The sequence below is a fragment of the Bremia lactucae genome, linkage group LG19 (genome assembly GCF_004359215.1).
Source record: "Bremia lactucae strain SF5 linkage group LG19, whole genome shotgun sequence".
Classification (NCBI taxonomy): Eukaryota; Oomycota; class Peronosporomycetes; order Peronosporales; family Peronosporaceae; genus Bremia; species Bremia lactucae.
The window spans coordinates 663,559-687,048 of NC_090628.1; the positions used below are offsets into that span (position 1 = coordinate 663,559).

General features: G+C 44.2%; 4 protein-coding genes across 4 annotated transcripts; 2 read left to right on the plus strand and 2 right to left on the minus strand.

The window, feature by feature from the left end:
• Positions 1 to 3,874: 3,874 nt before the first annotated feature.
• CCR75_001481 (uncharacterized protein) lies at positions 3,875 to 4,078 on the minus strand (the record flags this gene model as incomplete). Its single annotated transcript, XM_067959584.1, has 1 exon — positions 3,875 to 4,078. The coding sequence occupies one exon, from the start codon at positions 4,076 to 4,078 to the stop codon at positions 3,875 to 3,877; it is 204 nt and encodes a 67-aa protein (XP_067823916.1).
• Positions 4,079 to 6,152: 2,074 nt separating this feature from the next.
• On the minus strand, positions 6,153 to 7,210 carry CCR75_001482 (uncharacterized protein; the record flags this gene model as incomplete). The annotated part of the gene is made up of 2 exons (XM_067959585.1): positions 6,153 to 7,021; positions 7,120 to 7,210. 2 exons carry the CDS (start codon positions 7,208 to 7,210, stop codon positions 6,153 to 6,155), a joined length of 960 nt encoding a protein of 319 aa, XP_067823917.1.
• A 186-nt stretch (positions 7,211 to 7,396) lies between these two features.
• On the plus strand, positions 7,397 to 9,330 carry CCR75_001483 (uncharacterized protein; the record flags this gene model as incomplete). The annotated part of the gene is made up of 5 exons (XM_067959586.1): positions 7,397 to 7,539; positions 7,616 to 7,722; positions 7,781 to 8,651; positions 8,714 to 8,879; positions 8,941 to 9,330. 5 exons carry the CDS (start codon positions 7,397 to 7,399, stop codon positions 9,328 to 9,330), a joined length of 1,677 nt encoding a protein of 558 aa, XP_067823918.1.
• Positions 9,331 to 10,036: 706 nt separating this feature from the next.
• CCR75_001484 (uncharacterized protein) lies at positions 10,037 to 10,483 on the plus strand (the record flags this gene model as incomplete). Its single annotated transcript, XM_067959587.1, has 1 exon — positions 10,037 to 10,483. One exon carries the CDS (start codon positions 10,037 to 10,039, stop codon positions 10,481 to 10,483), a length of 447 nt encoding a protein of 148 aa, XP_067823919.1.
• Positions 10,484 to 23,490: the final 13,007 nt, after the last annotated feature.

Genomic DNA, 23,490 nt, shown 5'->3' on the forward strand with positions numbered 1-23,490 from the left:
GTGCTCACTGCTGTGTACGGGATGTCCCGTTCACGCATAAGGATTTGATAGAACCCATCCATCAGATCCATAGACGAAAAGATCGTACTCTTAGACATACCATCTATGATTACGTCTTTTCTAGGTATCGGCGTTTGAGCCGGTACCGTTGCAGCATTCAGTTTGTTGAATGCGTGCACGATCCGCCACCCTCCTGTGGCCTTTCGCACACAGAAGGTCGGAGAGCTATGTGGGATGGTTGACTTCCTTACATGGCACGCTTTTATCGATCGCAAGTACTTGTTAACGAGGCAGTGGCCACTGCTTCATGACACAGTACTTCGAGCCCGGTTTGAGCTCGATCTCATGTCGAGTGCCTATATCCTTAGGCAACTCGAATGGAACTGATTCAGGGAATACATCCTGAATTCCATTAAATCCTTGTATAAAGGATTTGTCTTGAGTGACCCCCAAGATTGAGAAGTATATCTTTCAATCCGAGCCTTCACATCGAGGACACTTTCGTCCATCGATGAGCTGCTGAGAACCCGTTCGTTCTCTGCAAAATTACTGCTGACCGAATACCGGTTACGTAATCGTCCTCTGTAACGAGTACGCAGATCTTCTTGATTCTACCACTATGCAGATTTCACAAGAACCACTTGGGTTCTAAGGTTGGCAGTTGAGTTATCTCCGAAGTTAACTTCTGAGGCGCATACAGATCAAGAGTATAAGCGCCTACTCTGACCCGTCATTAACCAAGACATTCAAGGTCTCGGTTTCTTCCTGGGACCCCTTTTCACAGGCTGCCGAGGAATTAATCCCTCGGGATCTTGAAGTCTAATCACTTCAACAGTAACTATCTAAGCAGATTTCTCCTCAGGTACGGGAAGACTTATTCCCTCAACGTCTTCCGAGTGTGATTACGCTATCACAGTCGGGTCCTATACGGTCGACTCTCTTCTCGACCTAGGATCATCGTGTTGGCAGCCGGTTAACTCCTTGAATGTCGCCCGCTAGGCGTACATTCATGTCTCAATCCACTCGACTTGTTCGAGTGGTGGACCTTCGGCGCTGCCTTGCATTAGTACAGCCGTCGGCAGCTGGCTCCACAGTGTGATTACTAATCACACTGTGATCTTGTGCAGTTGTACTAACGACCGTACCACAAGTGAGGCCATCGCACTCACGCGTAGTACATCCACACGTTTGTGGACGCTCCAAGACGTTCATCAGATGGCCATCTGATGAACAAGTGGCAGGCATCTTTACGGATCGATGCTGCCACTGATCCTTGGCTCGTATTTTCTGAGCCAAGGAAAACCGACGATGACATCAAATTGTCATCCAAATCCAGTACGATGAAATCATCATAATACTGTAAATCTCTTACCGTGTAGTGAGATTTCACTACGCGTTTCATTACTGTTGACGAGGATCCTATCGCTAGACGCACCGTCATCCTCGTTGGAGGGATGTCGCGCTCAACATATTTGAGCCCACGACCCTCTAGAGACGGGCGACGGATAAAGTTATTCGACGCTCCGGAGTCCAATAGGGCTCTAAGTGACAAATTATTTGGTCGCTATTAACTTCATCGTGATGATGGATACCTCATCGCCAGGTGCAGAGACACATGATTGTGTGTCTGGAGCAACTTCAGTCAAGAGATTGCAAATTCTCTTGAGGCTGCTGGATCAGTAGGGCGTTGCGCCCCTACTGGCGCCGACCGTTTTTTGGCGGTCCGCCTCGCTGTTGCGGTTTCGCAACAACGTCGGACCCGCGACCGTTGCCCTTTTTAGAATTCGATCCAAAATTACGTTCAGTACCTTTCGGTACTGGGCGTGGGGCACTACACTCATGAGCGTAGTGTCCTAACTTTTGACAGCGATGGCATTTCTGCTATCGCTTATTGCTCGAAAAGCGAGGTCTCTCGCTTTCGTCGTAAGAGAGGTCCGTGGGTTCTGGACCTCCTAGCTCGTGTCGTCTTGGGGGACGATACGATGACGAACTAGCTTGAGCCTGTCTCAAGCTAAAGTCCTCCTTTTCCGCAACGGATATTGCTTTTTCAAGCGTATCCAACTCCAAGCGGAACAGGTGGGTCTTTACGGGACCATCCGTAAGACCTTGCATGAACACCGTAATCAACGTGTGTTCATGGACTGGGTTATTGGTAATACGACTCGCTAAGAGTCGTATGTGCTGGGAATATGCGTGCACATCAGGCTTGGCTTGCTTGAGTTTCAGAAGCTCTCAACGAGTTCTGAACTCAGCCCTAGGCGGTTCACAACATCTGGTTGAGCCAGGCTTTAAAAGCCTCTAGTGACCCAGAGACATATTGGTCGCGCAACTTAAGGCCTAGTGCCCAAGTTTTGGCACAACCTGCCAAATTTGATTGAGCAAATGCGACTTGCATTTTGCTTGTCGACGATGTGACGAGCCCTTACAGCATCGTCTAACTCGACAAACCATCTTAAAAGGGAGTCTTCTTCGACTCCCCAATATTTAAAGATCTCAATCCTTAAGGTTTCGGACGACGCGTGTGTCATTCCAGGTTCAGAGATCTGTACCTGTTGTAATTTTAACAGTTCTGCCTGTTGAGAACCTTGCTGAGTAAGCAAGGCTACCTTCACTTCGCCTCGTCAAGTTTATGTTAAATGAACTTGGCGATGGCTGAATGGAGAGCATCTCTGTTTAAATCGGACAGCATGGCCAAGATGGCATCATGCCCTACGGTCGAATTAATTCGTTCGACCGCACTCCTGTCTATGTCACTTAGAAAGGAGTAGCTTTCACGGGAAACGTGATGCTTATTCCCATTATCATCTAACATGTCGATCTTAGATGATGGAAATGTGGTCCTTGGATGGGGTAAAAGGGCTACTAGGTGTAACGGGGCACTACGACTTGTACTGCTTCAGTACAAGTCCAATTCGCACTGCTTCAGTGCGAGTGGTACTTTACGTCACTTCACGTACACTAGTACGTGCAGAGGAAGACTCTCTTTAAAACACTTGCTTTAAAGAGGGTTAAATGAATACTGTATTTAATATAATTAAGTTTTCCTTCTTCTATCTTTTTAATACTAACATAATTGTAAAATTAATACAAGTATGTAAATAAAATCTTATCTGTCTCTCTCTTTTGCGCGCGTCTAGCGCTGACTGGACCGCGGAGCAAGTAGATATAATGGCCTATATCTACCAATGATACTATATAAAGTAATATTCTCCAAATATTCTCTACCTTTTAGATAATATTAATTAACAACCTTTAATGTTAATTTCATGTAAGGATATACACCCCGTTACAATGGACGTGTCTATTCACGCTCAGGCAGATGATTTCGCGACAATCGTATTAATTTAGATTGCAAAATCTTAGTGACTTAGACTTCTTGCTCGTTGCTAGTAAAATCTCTACTAGTGTATACAAGAAATGTCGCTCCATGTCGAAGCGCCCATTTTTGATACTTATCTTCAAGCCACACCACAACAAACTTTTAAATTACATTTATATTTCTAAAAATCGTATCGACGCACGAATGAAAGTTGATTCGAATCTTTAAATTGCAGTAGGACTACATCGCTCCTTTACGAGAAAGATGCAAAAATCGTATCACATTCGAGAATATCATTTATGGTCGGCTTAGCGTTCCGGCTTATTAGTCGAGCTTTTGCAGTTTTGGCTTTAAAAACAACAGTAACGGTCGTTACCGTATTAAGTGGTGCATCAGATATTTCTGACTCGATTCGCTCAGTCTCATTTGGTTTCTTAACTAGTAGGTTGTGGTTTGATTCTGCAAAAAATTGAAGCTGGCCCACAACATGGGTCGTTGTGCGGGGCTCGACAATTCTCCACGCTTCCCAACCGAATCTATTGTCATTTACACATCTCACATCACAATTGGGTGTGCACTGAAGCGTTGTTCCCGTGTGATGGGATACAAAGTAAAGAGCACAGCTTGAGTCTGTTTCCATGATGAAACACTCTCTTGTACCAATCTTTTTCTCGTCAAAGACGCATTCCCCATTTGTGCGAACTTGCAAGTAGCGTCCGTTTCGAGCTGATTGAATGGCGACTTTGTCGTCGCGGACATGGCGTAGAATCAGCTGTTCGTAGATGTCACGATTGTCAGATAGGCAGCGTGCCGTTTTCGACCCAAGAGGGTTTTGTAGACTTAATTCCTACTAGACTGACCAAATGATCACAGGCTGGTTGAAAGGTATTTCGCTCAGATCCATTGGAATGCTCGGAATTAGATCAGGAGCGCAAATCTTAATGTGTGTGATACGATACTCGCTTTGAAATGTGACTATATATCTAAGAACATTATCGGAATCATCAGAAAAAATTAGCTTTCTAACCATTTAATTTATAGTGAGAATCTTACAGTTTGCGGATAAAATTATGCACCTAGTTGCTGAAACGGTTGCAGCTGCAACAAGCGAGAATGCAAAGATAAAAAAATGAAATGTAACCAATGGGATCTCCATCGAATCTTCAAGTTGAGGCATATTCCATCAATGAGATACATAAGTCTCACCAAGTCAAGAAGATTCCTTCTTTTTGCGACAAATAGTGATGAATTGCGTCGTTAGCGTAATCATCTTTCCTCCAATCAACAGCATCAACGGTTTTTTTTTTACCTAGCCCATAATTGTAACTTTTAGTATCGCCACGAATGTGTTCCATATGTGTTTCGCTTATATGTGTTTCGCTTATACTCTTGGGAATTGCAACACTAAACATTAATATTCGAGCGCACTGCTAAGCAAAAGGCAAACACACGTGCTGCCGTTGCATCCTTATCACAAGTGCTTAGCTCTTCCGACGTCAGCATAAAAAAGCCTCATTGCCGTGCCTGAAAAAACTCGGCATAAAAAGCTTCCACTTCGGCAGCAAGGATACAATTCATTTTGGGTATTTAGCTCATGAATGCTTCCCCTGGAGTCTTTGTCAGGTGAGTGACGACCTGAGTCGATTTTAAGATCGATTGGTGATCGGACAAATTTGTGGAAGTAAAAAAATGAAACAAATATTCAATTCCCAATTTTGACAATGTACCTCGTGCTTTTGCACCATTCCAAAAATAGAGGATGTATTCAAGTAATATGCTAAAGGCAAGAAAAATGTATAATACGTGCCGCTATAAATCTATAAAGTTGCATATTCTTATACAACAACATGCCGTCGGCACCTGCACGCGTTCGTTGTCCCTGATTCCAATTTATACACTATTTAAGCAAAAGATATCCCATTGATTGCCCCCCGAACAATATGTTCCGCCACCTTCTATCGCGCCTTTGCGTTGTCATGTGCAATTAATAAAGCGAGGGCGACGAGGCACTTTATTTTTATTAAACTACGGCTTCCCTTTCTTGGCCGCCTTGGTCGCAGCAGCTGCATACGGATTCTCTCCTCCAGACGGATGATACAAAGTAGACTCGGGTTGCGAGTTCAGCGGCTGACGCTGCCCCGATTGGCCAAAATAATTCCGCGGATGCGGAGTATACGATTGTGGCCGCACGGGCATNTATGTGTTTCGCTTATACTCTTGGGAATTGCAACACTAAACATTGATATTCGAGCGCACTGCTAAGCGAAAGGCAAACACACGTGCTGCCGTTACATCCTTATCACAAGTGCTTAGCTCTTCCGACGCCAGCATAAAAAAGCCTCATTGCCGTGCCTGAAAAAACTCGGCATAAAAAGCTTCCACTTCGGCAACAAGGATACAATTAATTTTGGGTGATTAGCTCATGAATGCTTCCCCTGGAGTCTTTGTCAGGTAAGTGACGACCTGAGTCCTTTTTAAGATCGATTGGTGATCGGACAAATTTGTGGAAGTAAAAAATGAAACAAATATTCAATTCACAATTTTGACAATGTCCTTGTGCTTTTGCACCATTCCAAAAAATAGAGGATGTATTCAAGTAATATGCTCACGGCAAGAAAAATGTATAATACGTGCCGCTATAAATCTATAAAGTTGCATATTCTTGTACAACAACATGCCGCCGGCACCTAGTTCGTTTTCCCTGATTCCAATTTATACACTATTTAAGCAAAAGATATCCCCGAACAATATGTTCCGCCACCTTCTATCGCGCCTTTACGTTTTCATGTGCAATTATAATAAAGCGACGACGAGGCACTTTATTTTTATTAAACTATGGCTTCCCTTTCTTGGCCGCCTTGGTCGCAGCAGCTGCATACGGATTCTCTCCTCCAGACGGATGATACAAAGTAGACTCGGGTTGCGAGTTCAGCGGCTGACGCTGCCCCGATCGGCCAAAATAATTCCGCGGATGCGGAGTATACGATTGTGGCCGCACGGGCATCGTAATCTCTTGATACCCAAAGCGACGATAACGTCGAGCGTGCATAATGTAGCACGAAAGGGCCACTAGCATGATTTCGAGAAAGACAATGACAAACACAAACACTGCGACAAGAAGCGATTGGTCATTCACCCACGAGATCATGCGCGTTTCACACGCACAGAGCATCGTGTGCTCCGTCATGGCCGTGCTTAATGAGAAACTTGGGCCGGCACACTTGAGAAAGTCACTTTTGGCTTGTAATTGGGCGTGGCCAATGGGGCAATTCTCTTCAACAAACGTGGCAAACCAGCGAAATTTGGGGTTCGTGCACGACGCGTGGAGGTCGTAATTGTGCGAATTGGTGCCGTGAATGTCCACGTCAAAGCCACAGCCGTAGTACACGTACTTGAAACGTCGATTGATCCATCGGAGCGTCTCTTGGTCGGCCGGTGCGAGGATCGAGAGGTCAAAATTATGGCTCGCGACTTCGACGAGGGAGCTATGAACATGGAGCAAGAAACCCGCGAGCGACAATTGTGCAATCACGGAAACGAGGACTAGAATAGCATAGGGGAATAGAAATACTTTGCTTTCCCATTGCGCCCCACAACAGCCGAGCATGGCAATGAGGATAATCAACGAGCCACACATGATCACGGAAGACGCGACGCCACCGTCGGAAAATTGAGTTAGTGCTGGTAACGACGCCATGTAGCCTTTTGCATAAACAATATATTACGTATAATCTGTCATTAGTACGTCGAGAATGGTTGGTCACAGAGTACCGCATGCTTGATGAAAGAGCGAGTGTTACCTCCAATGGAGACGAGCACGGAGCCTAAGAGTAGAAACAGCACGTTCGTAAACACGAGGATGCTGCGGGTTAGCGAGCGCCATGCGTGCATTCTGTACGACGTTGATAGAGGCTTTGAGTTGGAAGCAAGCGGGCTACCAAGGACGCGCAAGAGGCGGCGTCGAGGAGCGCAGACGCACGATATTTAAATGGACAACGTATAGCTTCTTGTGGAGATTCGTGTATTCTTCTAAAGAGAGAAAGATGGACTGAGATTTTTAAAACTACTTTGATACGAATGACGGAACTTCGCGTTGGGAGGACGCAGGAGATTTCGAGTGCTACCGTGGTGCTTGTAGAGGATATTAAAGCACTGAAGCAGCTCGTGCACGAAGAGATGGAGCAAATTGGCTGCGGCTTCCATCAGCACCGCGTTGTTACGTAGGGATTTGACTTGATTGGGAGGTTTTGGAGGCCTCACGTTGTCTGACATGAGGAAATTTATACTCGGAATTAGTATCTTAGGATTTGGAAATGTGGCGGATGCCGTGGAGATTTTAGCAATTGGATATCTTCTCACAGTATATGAAGACTCGGAGGGAGCCATGACCCCCTGGGAATCCAGTACGTTCAAATCATACCATGTTAATCTTGTATTTCATTTAAATATTATAAATTGCAGGTTTACTCACTGCAGCAGTATTCGCGGGAATGTTAGCTGGAGGCATCGTGGGAGGAGTAGCTGGGGACATTTACGGTCGAAAGCCAGTCCTCCTCGTCACGTTGGCCATTAATGCCATTGCTGCCTTTGTGTCGGCGTTTTCGCCAAATATTTACTGGCTCATTTTCTTTCGAGCCGTAGCAGGCTTGGGCGTCGGTGGAGTCGTTGCCGCACTCTTTGCGTTGTGTCTCGAACATGTACCCGTGTCAGCACGAGGACGATATGTCACGATTCTGTGCTCGTTCTGGATGATTGGTGCAGTCTTAACTGCGGGTACGGCGTGGGTCATGCTGGGCACTTATAGCACAGGTGAACGGATCGTGGCGATTTCGTGGCGCTGGTTTGCCGGGGCTGTCGGTCTTCCATCGTTCACATGTTTTTTATTGACGATGCTGTATGTACCTGAAAGTCCGCACTTTTTAGCCAGTAAAGGAGATGCGAAAGGTGCAACAATTGTGTTGCAATATATTCACAAAATTCATAAAAGTGGCCGACAAATTCAAATTAAATTTGCCACGGAAGACGAGAATGCTGAACTTTTCACCATTGGGATTCAGGACTCGGTGATACAAAAATCTGTTTATACCGATGCTAGAAACTTGAATCACAATGCCATTTGTAGTCGTGAAAGCTTGCGGATTGTAGCCCGTTTGTTTGAACGACCGCATCTGGGATCAACGTTGTTATTAATGTTGTGTGGCTTTTCATTAAGTTTTGGCTCGTACGGTCTTTCGACATGGATCACGAAATTATTTGATAGTGTTGGAATGGCGAACCCATTTGAAAATGCATTCCTATTTGCGGGGGCTAATCTTCCAGGCAATCTTATTAGGTACGTGGACGATTTGTTTGAAAGAATGGGTATGAAAAAGCTGACTTTGAAAAATACAATAGTCTGTATTTAATTGATATTGTTGGATATCAACGTTTATTCTCGGGTGCACTCTTTCTATCCGCCCTCTGTGCATTAATGTTTGCATTCAATGTCGAAGGGTCCAAGACAATTATTGTCGTGGTCTCTTGTCTCTTTAATGCATGTACGACGGCAGCTTGGAATGGAGTACGTGATTGTATCGAAATTCTGCAAACCGACCTTGATTCACGCTCTCTGCTTGCCACAGTTTGGAGTACTTTCAGCTGAGGTTTTCCCACAAGAGCTCCGCACGACGGGAATTTCGGTCGTGAATTGCTCGAATCGTGTTGCTGCAATCACGTCGCAATTTGTTAATGGCTTTCTGATGGGTCCTCCTCCACACCTTGCAGCATTATTGTCGGTGACAGCCTCAGTCATGTGTTCAGGTGCTGTGGCTTCTCGCTGGATTAATCACGGAACGAAGGACAATGGTGACGCACTAAGCAAGCGTAGCAGTGGAAAGCTTGCTTCCGAGGCAGAACCAGACATTTCGCCAGTTGTTTCACGTTGTGGTGGTGATGATGATGAAGAGGGAGAACAAAGTGGTTTGATTCGTTATGATTTTCTTCACCGTGAGAAGAATCCTGCTCTGCTGTGACGTGACCATTCAAGCTGAATCTCGCGAATGATAAAAGGGAGGCGAAAGTAGTTTTCTATCCAGCTTGTTAGCATAGACTCTGAAAATTACTTCAGTTTAAGCCTTTTAAAACGATTAATTAACATCCTTTGCTAAAATTATTGGATTGTCAAAATGATTTGATGCGTATTTTAGGACGAAATTGAGTACCAAGCCCGAGTTTCAGCTATAAATAATGTTTTTCTCAGCGCAACACCTTTGCGATATTCGGACTAACGTTCAGGAAATTTCCAAAGACGTTAGTGGCGTTTAACATTCTTCGGAAAAGCGTAATCGCTGATTTATAATGATAACTTTCATCAGATTGCTCTTGATGGATGGTAATGGACTCATTGCATACCGAGTTGGTAGTGACGTATACAAGTGACCAACTTCATTTCAATAGACTTCCTCGGCAGACAATCACAATATCAAAAATGCCTGAATGTACTGAACTTTGTGATATCAGCCTTCACGAACTTCCTTGCGGTGTCCCGCTGATAATGATGACTTGGCTTCGAGACACCTTGCTGCCTCAGAAAGCTCCTTTTGTTGAGCTTATATCGGCACCTCAGATAACTATGTAACCATTCAAAAGGTCGAAGACAAATGGCAACGCGTTATTTGTAATGATTGTGTAGTTTGTACATTTGGAAGGCCGGCCGATGCGATCAAGTTTAAGCCAAGAATGACCCCTGGAGGAAGACTAGTACTTTTAGCGGATACAAATCGTGTACTTGAAATTAATAGACACACCAAGGCACTGGGGTGCTACGAAGAGTACTGGAATGATAGTCAAACTTGGATGCTGTTACAGCCGTACAAAATTGGCCCCAGCATAACTAAGTTTTGTATCCTTCAAGAAATGATGGACGCAGCTGCAAGTGATGATCAGGTGACGGGGCGATGCCAATTGATGATGCTGTTCGTCAGGTGGGGGATGACAATAGAAGAACTAGAGGAAATTGTGGACCTGATGTATAGCTCCAAACGGAATGCAAATACAATATTTGAAGAAAGGGATGGTGAGCGTCGACAGCAGATTGTTGAATTGGTAATGGCAGGCAAATCTACGGACGAAATTCAAGACATTTTGAGACTTATGTATGGAAATGATTCGCTTATCCCATGGTAGTTTGGTAAAATGATAGCAAACTGATGTATCGTAGACAGTGATCAGCATTATAGGGACTTCTGATAGCACTCCAAATTTGCTACGTGATATTTTTTCGTTGATATCTAATTGATTTTTAGTTGGGAAATTTTAGCCAATTCCTATAACGAACGAAACCTCCCGCGTGCTAAATGGTTCCGCTTACCATTTTGGTAGGTGTGTGGACTTCTTAGATGGACTTTTGTGTAATCAAACCAAACGACGTTGGGGGCAATAATAGGTCTGTGATGCTCTTCGAAGATCTTAACATTTAAATGTGATTCCTTTAAAAGATTAGCTTATCATATAAGATTTAGACTGCATTATAAATAAGGCAGCCGCTATTGTAACGGGGTGATCGTTACATGGAATTAAAACTTAAAGGTTGTTGATTCATATATTATCTAAAGGGTAGATAATATTTGGAGAATATTACTTTACATAGAAATAGTCGGAAAGCTTGTCCATTGGTAGATATAGGCCATTATATCTACTGGCTCCGCGGTCCAGTCGGCACTAGACGCGCGCAAAAGAGAAAGACAGATAAGACTTTATTACATGTTTTGTATTGGTTTTTAACCAAGTTAGTATTAAGTAGATGGATCATAAGAAATAAATTATATTAAATACAGTTTTCTTTAAACCCTCTTTAAAGCAAGTGTTTTAAAGAGAGTCTTCCTCTGCACGTCCTAGTTTACGTGTTGTGGTGATATGAGGCACCACTCGCACTGAAGCAGTGCAAAGTGGACTTGTACTGAAGCAGTACAAGTCGGCAGTGCCCCGTTATACCTGGTAGCACTTTGTAGTCCGTCCAACGACCACATTTACTTAATCTAACATGGACATGATGATGGGAATACCCATCATGTTTCGCGTGAAAGCTACTCCTTTCTAAGTGACATAGAAAGGAGTGCGATCGGACGAATGAGTTCGACGGTAGGGAATGATGCCGTCTTGGCCATGCTGTCCGGTTTAACCAGAGTTGCCCTCCATTAAGCTAACGCCAAATGCAAACAATGTGAACTTGACGAGGCGAAGAAGAAAGTAGCCTTGCTTAATCAGCAAGGCTCTCAACAGGCAGAACTGTTTAGATTACTACAGGTACAGACCCCTGTACCTGGGATGACGCATATGCGACGTCCCAAAACTCTAAAGATTGATATCTCTAAGTATAGGGGAGTTGAAGAAGACTCCCTCTTGATATGGTTTGTCGAGTTGGACGATGCCATAAGGGCACGTCACATCATCGACGAGTAGAAACAAGTCGCATTTGCACAGCCAAATTTGGCAGGTCGTGCCAAAACTTGGGTACTAGACATTAAGTTGCGCGACCAATATGTCTTTGGGCGGCTAAAGGCTTTTAAAGCCCGGCTCAAACAGACGTTTGAACTGCCTAGAACTGAGTTCAGAGCTCGATCAGAGCTTCTGAAACAAAGCAAGCGTGATGTTCACGCTTATGCCCAGAACATACGACTCTTAGCGAGTTGTATCACGAACAACCCAATTCCAAAAACACGTTGATTACGGTGTTTATGCAAGGTCTTACGGATGGTACCGTAGAGACCCACCTGTTCCGCTTGGAATTGGATACGCTTGAAGAAGCAATATCCGTTGCGGAACAGGAGGACTCTAGCTTGAGTCTGTCTCAAGCTAGTTTGACATCAATAAACCTCGCTTTTCAAAAAAAAAGCGGTTGCAGAGTTTCAATTGCTGTCTAAAGCTAGGACACTACGCTCATGAGTGTAGTGCCCCACGCCCAGTACCGAGTGGTACTGAACGAATCTAATGCAAAAAAGGCAATGGTCGTGGGTCTCGCTGTTGCGATTTTGCAACAGCGAGGCGAACCGCCAAAAAAAACGGACGGGCTAATGATTCAGCAACCTCAAGAAAATTTGCAAATCTCTTCACGAAAGTTGCTCGAGACACACAATCATTATGTGTCTTTGCACCTGGCGATGATGTATCCCCCATCACCTTAAAGTTATAAATGACAAATGATGTCACTTAGAGCCCTAGTCGACAATGGGGCGTCGAATAACTTTATTCGTCGCCAGTCGCTAGAGGGTTGTAGGCTCAAAATATGTTGAGTGCGACATCACTCCAACGAGGATGACGGTGCGTCTAGTGACAGGCACATCGATAGCAGTGACGAAACGGGTAGTGAGATTTTACTACAAGTTGAAAGATTTACAATATGATGATGATTTTATCGTACTGGATCTGGATGACAAATTGATAAATTTGATGTAATCTTAGATTTACCTTGGCTCAGAAAATACGAGCCAAAAATTAGCTGGCAGCATCGATTCGTAAAGACGCCTGCCACTTGTTCATCAGATGGCCATCTGATGAACGTCTTGGAGCGTCCACAAGCGTGTGGACGTACTACGAGGGAGTTTGATGGCCTCACTTCTGGTACGGTCGTTTGTGCGACTGCACAAGATCACAGTGTGATTATTCATCACACAGTGGAGTGACCTACCGGCGTCTGTGCGAATGCACAGGCTGCGCCGAAGGTCCACCCCTCGAAGTAGTCGAGTAGATTGAGACATGAATGTTCGCGTAGCGGGTGACATCCAAGAAAGATACCGGTTGTCCAAAAGGGACAACACGATGATCCTAGGTCGAGTAGAAAGTCGACCGTATAGGACCCGACTGTAGTAGCGCAAGACGTTGAGAAAACATGTCCTCACGTACTTGACGAGAACGCTCCTGAAAAAGGTAATGCTAAAGTCTCCAAACTTCAGCATCCTGACTAATTAATCTTTCGACAGCCTGTGGAAAAGAAGTCCCAGGAAGAAACCGAGACATTGAATGTCTTGGTTAATGGCGGATCAAGAGTAGGCACTTATACTCTTGACCTGTATGCGCCTCCGAAGCCAACTTCGGAAAAAACTCAATTACCAGCCCTAGAATTTGCACCTGAACGGTTCTTAAGAGATCTGCATAGTGGCAGAATTAACCAGATCTGCGTACACATCATGGAGGGCGAATGCGTAACGATATCAGTCAGCGGTACTTTTTGTAGAGAACGAACAGGTTCTCAGTAGCTCATCGATGGATGAAAGTGTCCTCGATGTGAAGACTCGGATTTAGGATATACTACTCAATTCTTGGAGTCACTTAAAATGAATACCTATATACAGAGATTTGCATGAATTCAGACATGTATTCCCTGAAGAAATTTTATTCGAGTTGCCTAAGGATAAAGGCACTTGACATAAGATCGAGCTCAAACCGGGCTGAAGTACTGTGTGGCCACTGCCTCTTGAACAAGTACTTGCGATCGATAAATTCTTTATCGATCGATTAAAAGCGGGCCATGTTAGGGAGTCATCCTCCTCACATAGCTCTCCGACCTTCTGTGTGCGAAATGACACAGGAAAGTGGCAGATAGTGCACGCATTCAATAAGCTGAATGCTGCAACGGTACCGGCTCAAACGCCGATACCTAGAAAAGAGATAATCATAGAAGGTATGTCTAAGAGTACTATCTTTTCGTCTATGGATCCGATGGATGGATTTATCAGATGCTTATGCCTGAACGGGTAGACAGATATAGCAAGATGGTACATCTTGCTGCGGTACTAGAGTCAATCACAGCTCCGGGCTGCGCCCGTGTCTTTATCGACACGGTATTCAGACTGTACGATTCACCCCGTGAACTAAATTCCGATAGAGATCCCCGGTTTACGGCGGAGCTTTGGCAATCCGGCTTCCGAACTCTCGGAACACGGCTAGACTATATCAGCTTCTGATCATCCAGAGATAGATGGTCAGACGGAACGCGTTAATTGCGTCCTCGAAGAAATACTTCCAATCGTTTCCGAATTGGAGCGGGTTATTACCGATGGTGGAATTCGCCATCAACGGTTCGGTGCATGAACTCAACGCATACACCGTTCTTCGTGTATGGTTACGCCATTTTCGCACACCTACTTAATTAAAGAAATCCTCTATTTTGAGAAGGGGTTAGACTCGCACGAGCAAAACCATTTCTGGCATATACTCATCACGCGTCGAAGTTACCAACGACGCAAATGACGTCGCTGTCGAAGCAATCGACATGTAAGATGAGAAAGATCACATGGCAGTGCGTACAAAGCGTACTGAAAGGGACAAAACAAATAAGCCATCAGAGGAATTTCTGCTGACTCGAGAATGAGTAATCCGTTTCGTACAGGATTCCATTGCTAACGCAGTGGACCGTCAGAAACGGAACGCAGATAAATATGGAAGAGCAAATGTTCTTTCATTTAAGTTAATGAACTAGTACTACTCTCTACGGCAAACTTACCTGAGCGTGTAGTCACTAGGAAACTACTACCCAAGTTCATTGGGCCATTCCGTTTACTGCATTGCAGAGGCAATGCATACACAATAGAATTGCCACGTAGGATGCGAACGGATCAAAAATTTTACGTTGGTCGGCTCCGCCCGTACCATCAGTACGCGGTTTTTTCCGAGGACGGATTCGACCACCTTTTCCGAGAATCTCTAACAGATTCTTGTGGTCACGAACCAGATTCTCATGCTGAATCTGGAAATTCTCATGTCGGGTCCGAAGTTCCTCGAAACCGCGATGAGCTGACGACAGCTCATCACGATGAGCGCGAAAATTACGTTCTACTCCAACATGGAGTACGCACTTTTCGAACGGTCTCCAATTTGATATAGTGAGCCTGCACCGTCTGCCATAACGAGCAACGCTTACCGCGCTCGTGATCAAGTCCTTCCTCCAAATTATGGAGGATGCGATCGAGTTTGTCGATCTTCGACTTTAGTACCGACAAATGGGTCGAATCTATTTTTTTCTCCTCCGCCACAACCATTGGTGGATTCCAACGGTGATCAACGTTTCCTTGTGGAACGTATCCAGAACTTCTGTGATGTGAAGGGGCAGCGAACGAGTTATCTTGTTCGCTGGCGCGGTTATCCACCTTCGCATGACAGCTGGAAGCCTCTTTCCCAGCTATTTGTTGACGTTGAGGGCTTCGTCCGTCAGTATGACGAGACCCACCCGATGGTTCAGAAGGCCCATCGGAAAACACGCGCCCCTGACGCAGTAAATCGATTGCAAAACGTCAATCGCGTCACGCATCTCAATAGAGATGCGAGCCCTTCCCCAGGGCGAAGAAAGGGAATAGACATCCCCTTTTACCCTCTTCGAGTTGTCTACACAACACAAACAGGGATCACCCCACGTGAGGCATGGAAGCCCAGCCGCACTTGACAACCGATGCAATTTATACTTTGCCCCGGTTGGAGTTCTTTTCACAAATTTAACGCGATTCGCGTTAAGTTTTTTAAGCCAAGCTTCGCGTCCAATGTCTTTGACATTGCGAATGAAAGCGCTACAAGCTTGCATAAGCGAGACTTTATCTCGCTTATTATTGCCACTAAAATATCGATGCTTAAGAAAAGCATCGAGATAGAAATCTTCCTCAGCGCGAAAGTTCTTCGCGCTGGGATCAAGGCCATGTAGCTTTTTCGCAATAAATAAGGAATATTTATTGTGAGAAGTAGTCTCTCCATACAAGCTACTAACGAGCCGTTAGGGCAAAACCACGGCTTTTTCTCAGGTGCAGGGCGAGACATTTTAGTGTCTACGCTCCCCTGAGTAGTACACACTGAAGCAGGGTACCACAAGAACTTTAATCACCATGGCTTTCGCCATCGTCATCACAACGCACTGAGATAAGTGCGGGTGACGGCGCGAGAGACGGTGCTGACGATGGGGGATCATCCTCATCGTCGGAACCGAACATGCTGTAGCGAACGCTACAAGCACGTCGATCCCCTCATTCGAAGGCTCACAGTCAGCCGTCTGACGACGATCTGGAGACTATTCTCGTCTCCCCGACTCGGCTGACTCGTTCGACTCGCATTTATAGTCGACCTCCAAAGATGGGTTGCACTCACGTGGTGAATCATCACGTGCACCCGCAACATCTAGTGTTGCGGGAGAAGATGAAATTACGGCAGACGAAACTTCTGCCACAAGAGACAATGATGCGTCGCCTGCGGATGCATGAACCGCAGCCGAAGGCGCCGCACTATTCGCATACCGCATAGACTCATTAACATGAGCCGCAGCCGAAGGCGTCGCACTATTCGCATACCGCATGGACTCATTAACCAATCACAGCTCACAAAACCTTTGATTTTACGAAAGAGCGCTACAGCACTTAATGGTCGACGTAAAAATGTGCTTTAAAATATTCTTTCCTGCATCGGGGAGCGACATGTGACGTGCGGTATACACAACACAGATGCCGCACAGACGAGAAGTAAAGGCGGGCGCTACTTAATGCTGCCATGCACTACTCGCACACACCTTTTGAGCACAGTGAGGAAGCGATTAGCCGTCTTCTCTCACGTACAGTGAGATAATTGGTGGGCGCCTAAGCGAATTCACCTAACGAACGAGAAACCTTAGTTTCAGCGACGTCACGGGAGCGTTAATCTGGCGCACTTGTTAACTAGGAAGTAGTTTTCAGACTGATTTATATTTATTCGTATTAAACATTAAACCTATTGTAATCAATCATAAAAGCCATCTCTGTAGATATACACTGACATGTACTGCGAGCGTATGGTATTCTATATACCTTGTATTTTGGATGACGCTAGCCGTCATCCTCGTTACTGTGAATGCCCTCAGGTACATCACATACAAAAGGTGAATCACACCCAAGTGGTGGTTCATAATGTGAACCACACCCAAGTGACGGGTCTAATTACTTCCCTTAGGAATTGACCATTCCCCAAAGCACACAAAGTGTACTTAACGGGAATTGTGTAACTTAGGGCAACTTTAGCCCGTTACAAGAAGAGCCCTAAAGCGTGTTGGAGGCTACATGGGGCGCGCAGAACAGCTTCGAGGAATGCTGGAGAGGAAATAGGCTCCTAAAGCCGTGACAGTAGCCGTAGATGAGGACACGTAAGTTTATCGGATTTTTCTTTCTAGATGGTATCATTAAGCCTGACTGAATTCTGTATTTCACAGAGGAGGAGTGAACAAGTACTGTTAAGGAAAGGTGAAAAAGAACTTTAAAAATAACTTTTGAGTTTGAAACAATTCTGAAACTTAATGTTATTAATCAATTGGAGTGGAGTTGATGATCTAGGTACAACCAATGGGGTGGTAATACCGAGATTAATTTCTATTATTCAAAAAAATTCAGAATTTTCAGGTAAAAGCGGTGGAGCATGTGGTTTAATTCTCGATAATACGCGCAGAACCTTACCAACTCTTGCGAAGGAGGACGACACCGAAAAACCGCGGAAACAGCCAAATTGCGCGTTTTGCTGGCATGTAAATTGAATCGAGTTCCTGCCTTAGTTATTCGTCTTACGATTGTCTGAATGTTCTTGTACAGCCGTTGTTTCTGAAAATCAAATGTCAAGTGGGAAAATGTCGCTGGGCTAGATGCTGCAAAAGACTCGTTCAAAGAAGCAGATATTTTGCACGCACGATTTTCATAGCATTTCACAGGAATGCGACGTCCTTGGTAGGAAATCTTGCTGTACGAATAAGCTGTATTATTTCTATGAGTTTTCACGCGTCACTGTATGTAAATCTGCTGCAATAATTACTATTAGTTGCTAGGAACAGGGAAGTCGTATCTTGCTCAGGCGTCGCAACGGAAACAAATGCCACGTTTCCATTTTACAACCAGTTTCGTATCAAAGTGGCAAGGTCACCAGTAAAGTCTTATCGAAAAAATGTATTAATTGACGCTTGCCTAGAAGGCTGATAAGAATATGTTTCGAAATGTCGCGAGAGAAAAGGCCTGCTATCGTTTTCATAGATGAAATTAAATTTCTCTGTTTGAGTAGATCTGACGCCAAATGAATGTGACTCAGACGCAAAGCATGGCCAACAAGCACGACGGTGAATTGGTGCTCGGCGCAACAAATGTACCATAGGAGGCAGTTAGATTCTGTATAATTGGTAATAAATGTGCATTTCAGCTGATAATAAATACTGACAGATTTGCAAAACCTAATTTAAGTTTCTCTTTCTGAAGTCAATGCACGCAAAGTTATACAAGACATTCATTTGGACGACATACCAAACGAGCTAAGCCTTGCCAATTCTTCAGCAACAGCAGAAAAATACGGAATGGTATTGCATTTTAATATCGTCTAATGGAATAATTTGTATAGTTCATTCAATGCATGATATTAATAACAACATCGCTAACTGTTCTGGCTCAGATATATCTGTGCTTGTCCGAGACGCGCTAATGGAACCACTTCGAAAATGTCAACGAGCCCAGTTATTTACTTCTGTAAGATTGCGATAATATCGGTAGTGCTTCATGTTTTTAGATTTTGCTGACAGATCTTTATGCTCAGTGTGGCGACAAGGCTCGTCTCGTTCAAGATGGCTCATTTGTGACATCTTGCGAAGATGACCCGGCCTGCGCGTACTGTCACATTAAGCTCTCATCGTGCCAACCGAAGTGCCCGTGGTAACCACCAAGTATCAATGTATGGTACGTTAATATAGGATACTTCAAAGAGTAGGATGCTGGAAAGATGGCGGATGCTGTTGAGAATCTTCGATAGGATGACGTTCAACTGTTGCAAAAGATTGACTTCGGCGCTGTATATTAACGAGGCACGCTGCAGATGAACGTCGGTGTCCCGTTTGATGACAAGCTCCGCACGTCGGAGCCTTCCTTTTTCTAAGACTCATTCCAACCGCGTATTCAAATTGAAAATGAACTCGTCGCGTCAAGGTCTTGTTGCTCGTTCGGCTAAGTCTTCCTCTCATTCGAGCAAGCTCCAGTTCTTCGAGGACTTGTTGTGTTTTATTATTTAGGCAGCGTTAGTATCCATCGAACTATCATACGGAAAATCACCAATCGCCCAGCAAAATCTTTAATTACTCTTCCAGGATAACCAAGACTGTCTCTTTCTGGTCTTGAGGCAGGTTACTGAAATTGTCTCGTGATATTTCAAAAAAGACTGGCAAAGCATCATCTAGGAGGCCTGCAACTGGAGGTCGTATTGAAAGAAGTTGATGAAGGTGCCAATGTACATAAAAAAATCGTTTGATTCAAGTATCATCCCGCTTGCGATGATCTGCCGCAACTGATGTTCCCGAGGGGTCCCTCAGATGGCAGCAAAACTAGAAGAGCATGGCTCTGCGCCGGTTGCCATTGGACATCACGCTTTCTCCAGCTGCCATTGCAAACTTAATGATTGAAAAAAACGCAGAATGAAAGGAATGTTATAAAGTCACCTGTTTAAATACTTCCGAAGGGCGTAATGTGAGATCTTCCGGTTGATATGCTGACAGATATCACTACATGGGGTCGGCTGCGCGAAAGGTACAATTTTTAGTTGCTGTTTATCCAGTTCGGTGGTGCTTTCAATCAGGAAGCTTTCTCTGGGCTCAACTATCCGCTTGCATTACCCCAACAGATTTTCCATGCTGCTTGCGGTAGTCGTTTTACGATATTGTGGGCACCTTCCGCGTGAAGTTATTGTGTGACTGAAGTGTCGAATCATTTTTAAACTCGAATGTTATTTTCCTTGTGGGGGTCGATCCACGTCTTGGCTAGATACTACACAGATTACGTGTATCGGTCTGTCCATATGAGTTGGTGAACGTCCCAATTGATATCGAACTCCGCGATTGTGTTTGAGTTAACCACCTGCACAACAAGGAATGACTTAGAACATGACGAAAAATTACGGATCACAAATAACGGATGGCACGTTATCGATCTCCAACCCTTCGAAAATGCTTTCCACTCATCATCCTTTTCAGTAAAATGGGGCTTGCATTTGGCGACGACGTTCTTCTCAATGTACCAAATGCGGTAGAACCATGGTATATTTATTCTCGGTGGCCTTCGTTTTTCATGAAGAACGAGGATGCTGACTCGTATGTTACCGCGATCAACTTTTTCCGACGTCTTTGCCACGCCGACTATCAGCCGAAAGTATTTGTTATTGATCGAGAGGTTGCTCTCTTGAATGTTTTGCGAATCAAAACAAATCTCGTCTTGTATGTTTATAGGTGCAGTCAAGCAACAAGACGTCACAGTTCCTCCTTAAAAATTCCACATTGTTTGTATGAGTGAATAACAAATGTGTGATGCGCCCGTTAGAATCTTTCTCGATATTTATTTTTTGAATCTTAAGTCAGTGAAGGTTTCGGACAGCATATCCGTTGTAGTTCAGCCATCGGGTATCCTGATTGCATTCTTTTGCTTCATATTCCAGAGCTTTCGCTTTGTGAATTCCAATTGATGGCCTTGCTCTCGCATGATGGTTTGAATATGCCCAGCTTTCAAACCGGATTGAAAAAGCCGATATATTTCTTTCTCTTGAGACTCCGAGACACGAGTGTTTACTGGATGAGAGGTCCTGGCGGTGGAGGGTTCGTGGCTATGCTCTTCGCATGCAATTGTAAATAATAAATGCCGTCTGCAATTGGGAGAAGATTGTTGATGCGAGCGTTGAATTTCTCGGCGAAGTCACTCAACCATGATGCGTAGCTTTACCAATCGATTCCTGTCCAAAACTTTTGAAAGGCAGTCAATGAGTGCACTGCCTTTCGCCTTCCGAATCCTTGTTTCTTGGAAAAGTCCGTGACGTTTCGATCTACGCCTCCACGGTCGCATTTAAGGTGAACAACTTGTCGTTCATCTCGTTGCTTGTATGAGGACTTGGTGACTATTCCATAGCCAGTTGCAGCACCTACCACTTTTTTTTGGTCTTCCGCGCGTTAAAATGTTCGGCTTCGTGGCCATGCCTGCTGAGAGTGCTATGGATATCTTGCTCGATTCGTGTTTGAATGTACAAATTTGCGATAAAAATGGGCGGATCCAAATCTGCTGCCTATTTCTAAACGTGATTGTTTCAATCTAATTACGGTCCGATCAGATTGTTCTAGATGGAATGTTGTGCTTGTCTTTGTATTTATCAGATGTTGAGTAGATGTAATTGTGTCGCTCATAATCAGAATTATCGGTTCTCATTTAAATGATGTGAGCTGGGAGGTAAGATCGCCATTTAACTCTTGGTAAACATTGGTCATTTTTCTATTTTTGATATCTTTAACATTATGAAGAAGTGAAGTTGCCAAAATTGTGGTCATGTCTGTGCCATATTAATTTGTCTGTGGCCGTTGATTAAATAAATTTAATAATTGTTCAGCATATCAATTCCATCCTCCTCACTTCACAATGAAAAAAGGATCATATTTGAATCGTCAGTATCAAGCTAAAAGCTTGTATTGATTTTGAGTATCATTTGTTTGGGAGTGTAGATACTAAAGCCTGATAAAATATCCCGTTTGACTAGACATTTCGATAGAAAAATGTCAATCTGCACCATCATCGTCCATAAAGAGCTCTCTATGCTTGAGGCTGATAATCGTTAATATCCCTTTAGGATTTGGTAAAATCCCCTCATTAACAGATATCACATGATTGACTAATTTCCACCATCTCTAAAATGGCTAGTTTGTATACCGCTTTCCTTTACAATCAGCTTCGTCAGCACGAGGGCAGTGGTGCTCCATTTGACGCCGGCATCTCGAGCCTTAAGACAGGCGCTGATCGGTGTCATGTACTAAGAGTTGAGGAAGCTGCAGTTCCTATCAAGTGCTACAGTCCTGAGCTGACTGTACATGCACAGATGCGACGCTGGCGCGACTTGAGAGGTCGAAACGCGCTGAGGTCTTGATGAACGCAGTGGAGGGAATTGGGCGAACTTTACCACAACTAGACTCATTGTTGACCGGCTCTGGCCTTAGAAGGGAAGCTAGTGTGCATGGAATCGTTTGTCAGGTGGCTGCCAAGACTAAGAAGACCAATGTGCCGATTATTCTCAATGGCGACGCATTGCTCTTTGTCTGTATTTAGCTAGGCATCGTGGAAGGCTTTAGAAATGCTATTCTAACGGCGAATACAGTGAGTGATATGTGACGCCTCCTAAGGAGATAAGCAATAATGTTGTAAATTAATTAAAGATGAAATACGCACGGTGCGTCGCTACGTGCCTGTCACCGGACATCGATGTTGCCCAAGCTGCGAAGTATTCATCTGCTCCGCTTAGCGAGGCGTGAAAGGAACAAGCGCGCAATCATTTTACCGATTTAATTGGGATCGTGTGTGTTGAAATCATGCTGTACCCATCAATACTTAAGAGATCTCCGCGTCTAGGTCACCCGCACCTGTATGAGCTTATCAATACTTTTGGCATGGTGACGATTGTAAAGGATAAAAATACTAAAAAAGTTAATCCAGGTATAATTAAATTGGTTAAAGTTGTGTAAAACATCGAGCAACGAATATGGCTGGCGCACTGAACACGGCTGTCACGCTCGCGCTTTAAAAGCTCGAACGGGTTTCATGCTCACGATGAATCTTAGATTAACAAGTTGGCTAAGAATTCAGCTTTAGGCGCCGATTTGTCGCTAACTCTTCGTGGTATATAGCAACATCTTGAGGCCGTTTCGCAGATAAGTTTTCGAGTCTTCCCTGGGCTTGTCAGTATGTCGTTCCACAAGAATTAATCGCCACATTGACGAAATTGATGTGCTTATTGATTCGACCGCGACGCGGCTATATTTTGAGGCTCAGCAGGAATTGAGGGCATGATATTTATTGAATTTTACCTGTGCCTAGTGTCGGCCCTATCATGCGCCGATTGACCCAGTTAATAGAATAGAATGTTCTTGTCAGTGAAATTCTTAGGAATTGTTTACGAAATAGAATACTTTTAAGTCGTAAACGTAATATAGTATTTTATGCAGGAAAAATAGCCAATCAGACCAAATTGAGGGGATTTTATCAGAAGTTGAGGGCAGATTAACGGTTCCCACACACAAAATTGATTATACCACACCTATATTTAAGATTTTTTTCTTTTTAAATTCAAATATACCGCTCCTACTTAAATTATTTCTCCCAGTTTGCTTATTTCAAATTATTTTTTTAAATAATTTTAAATAAGCAACC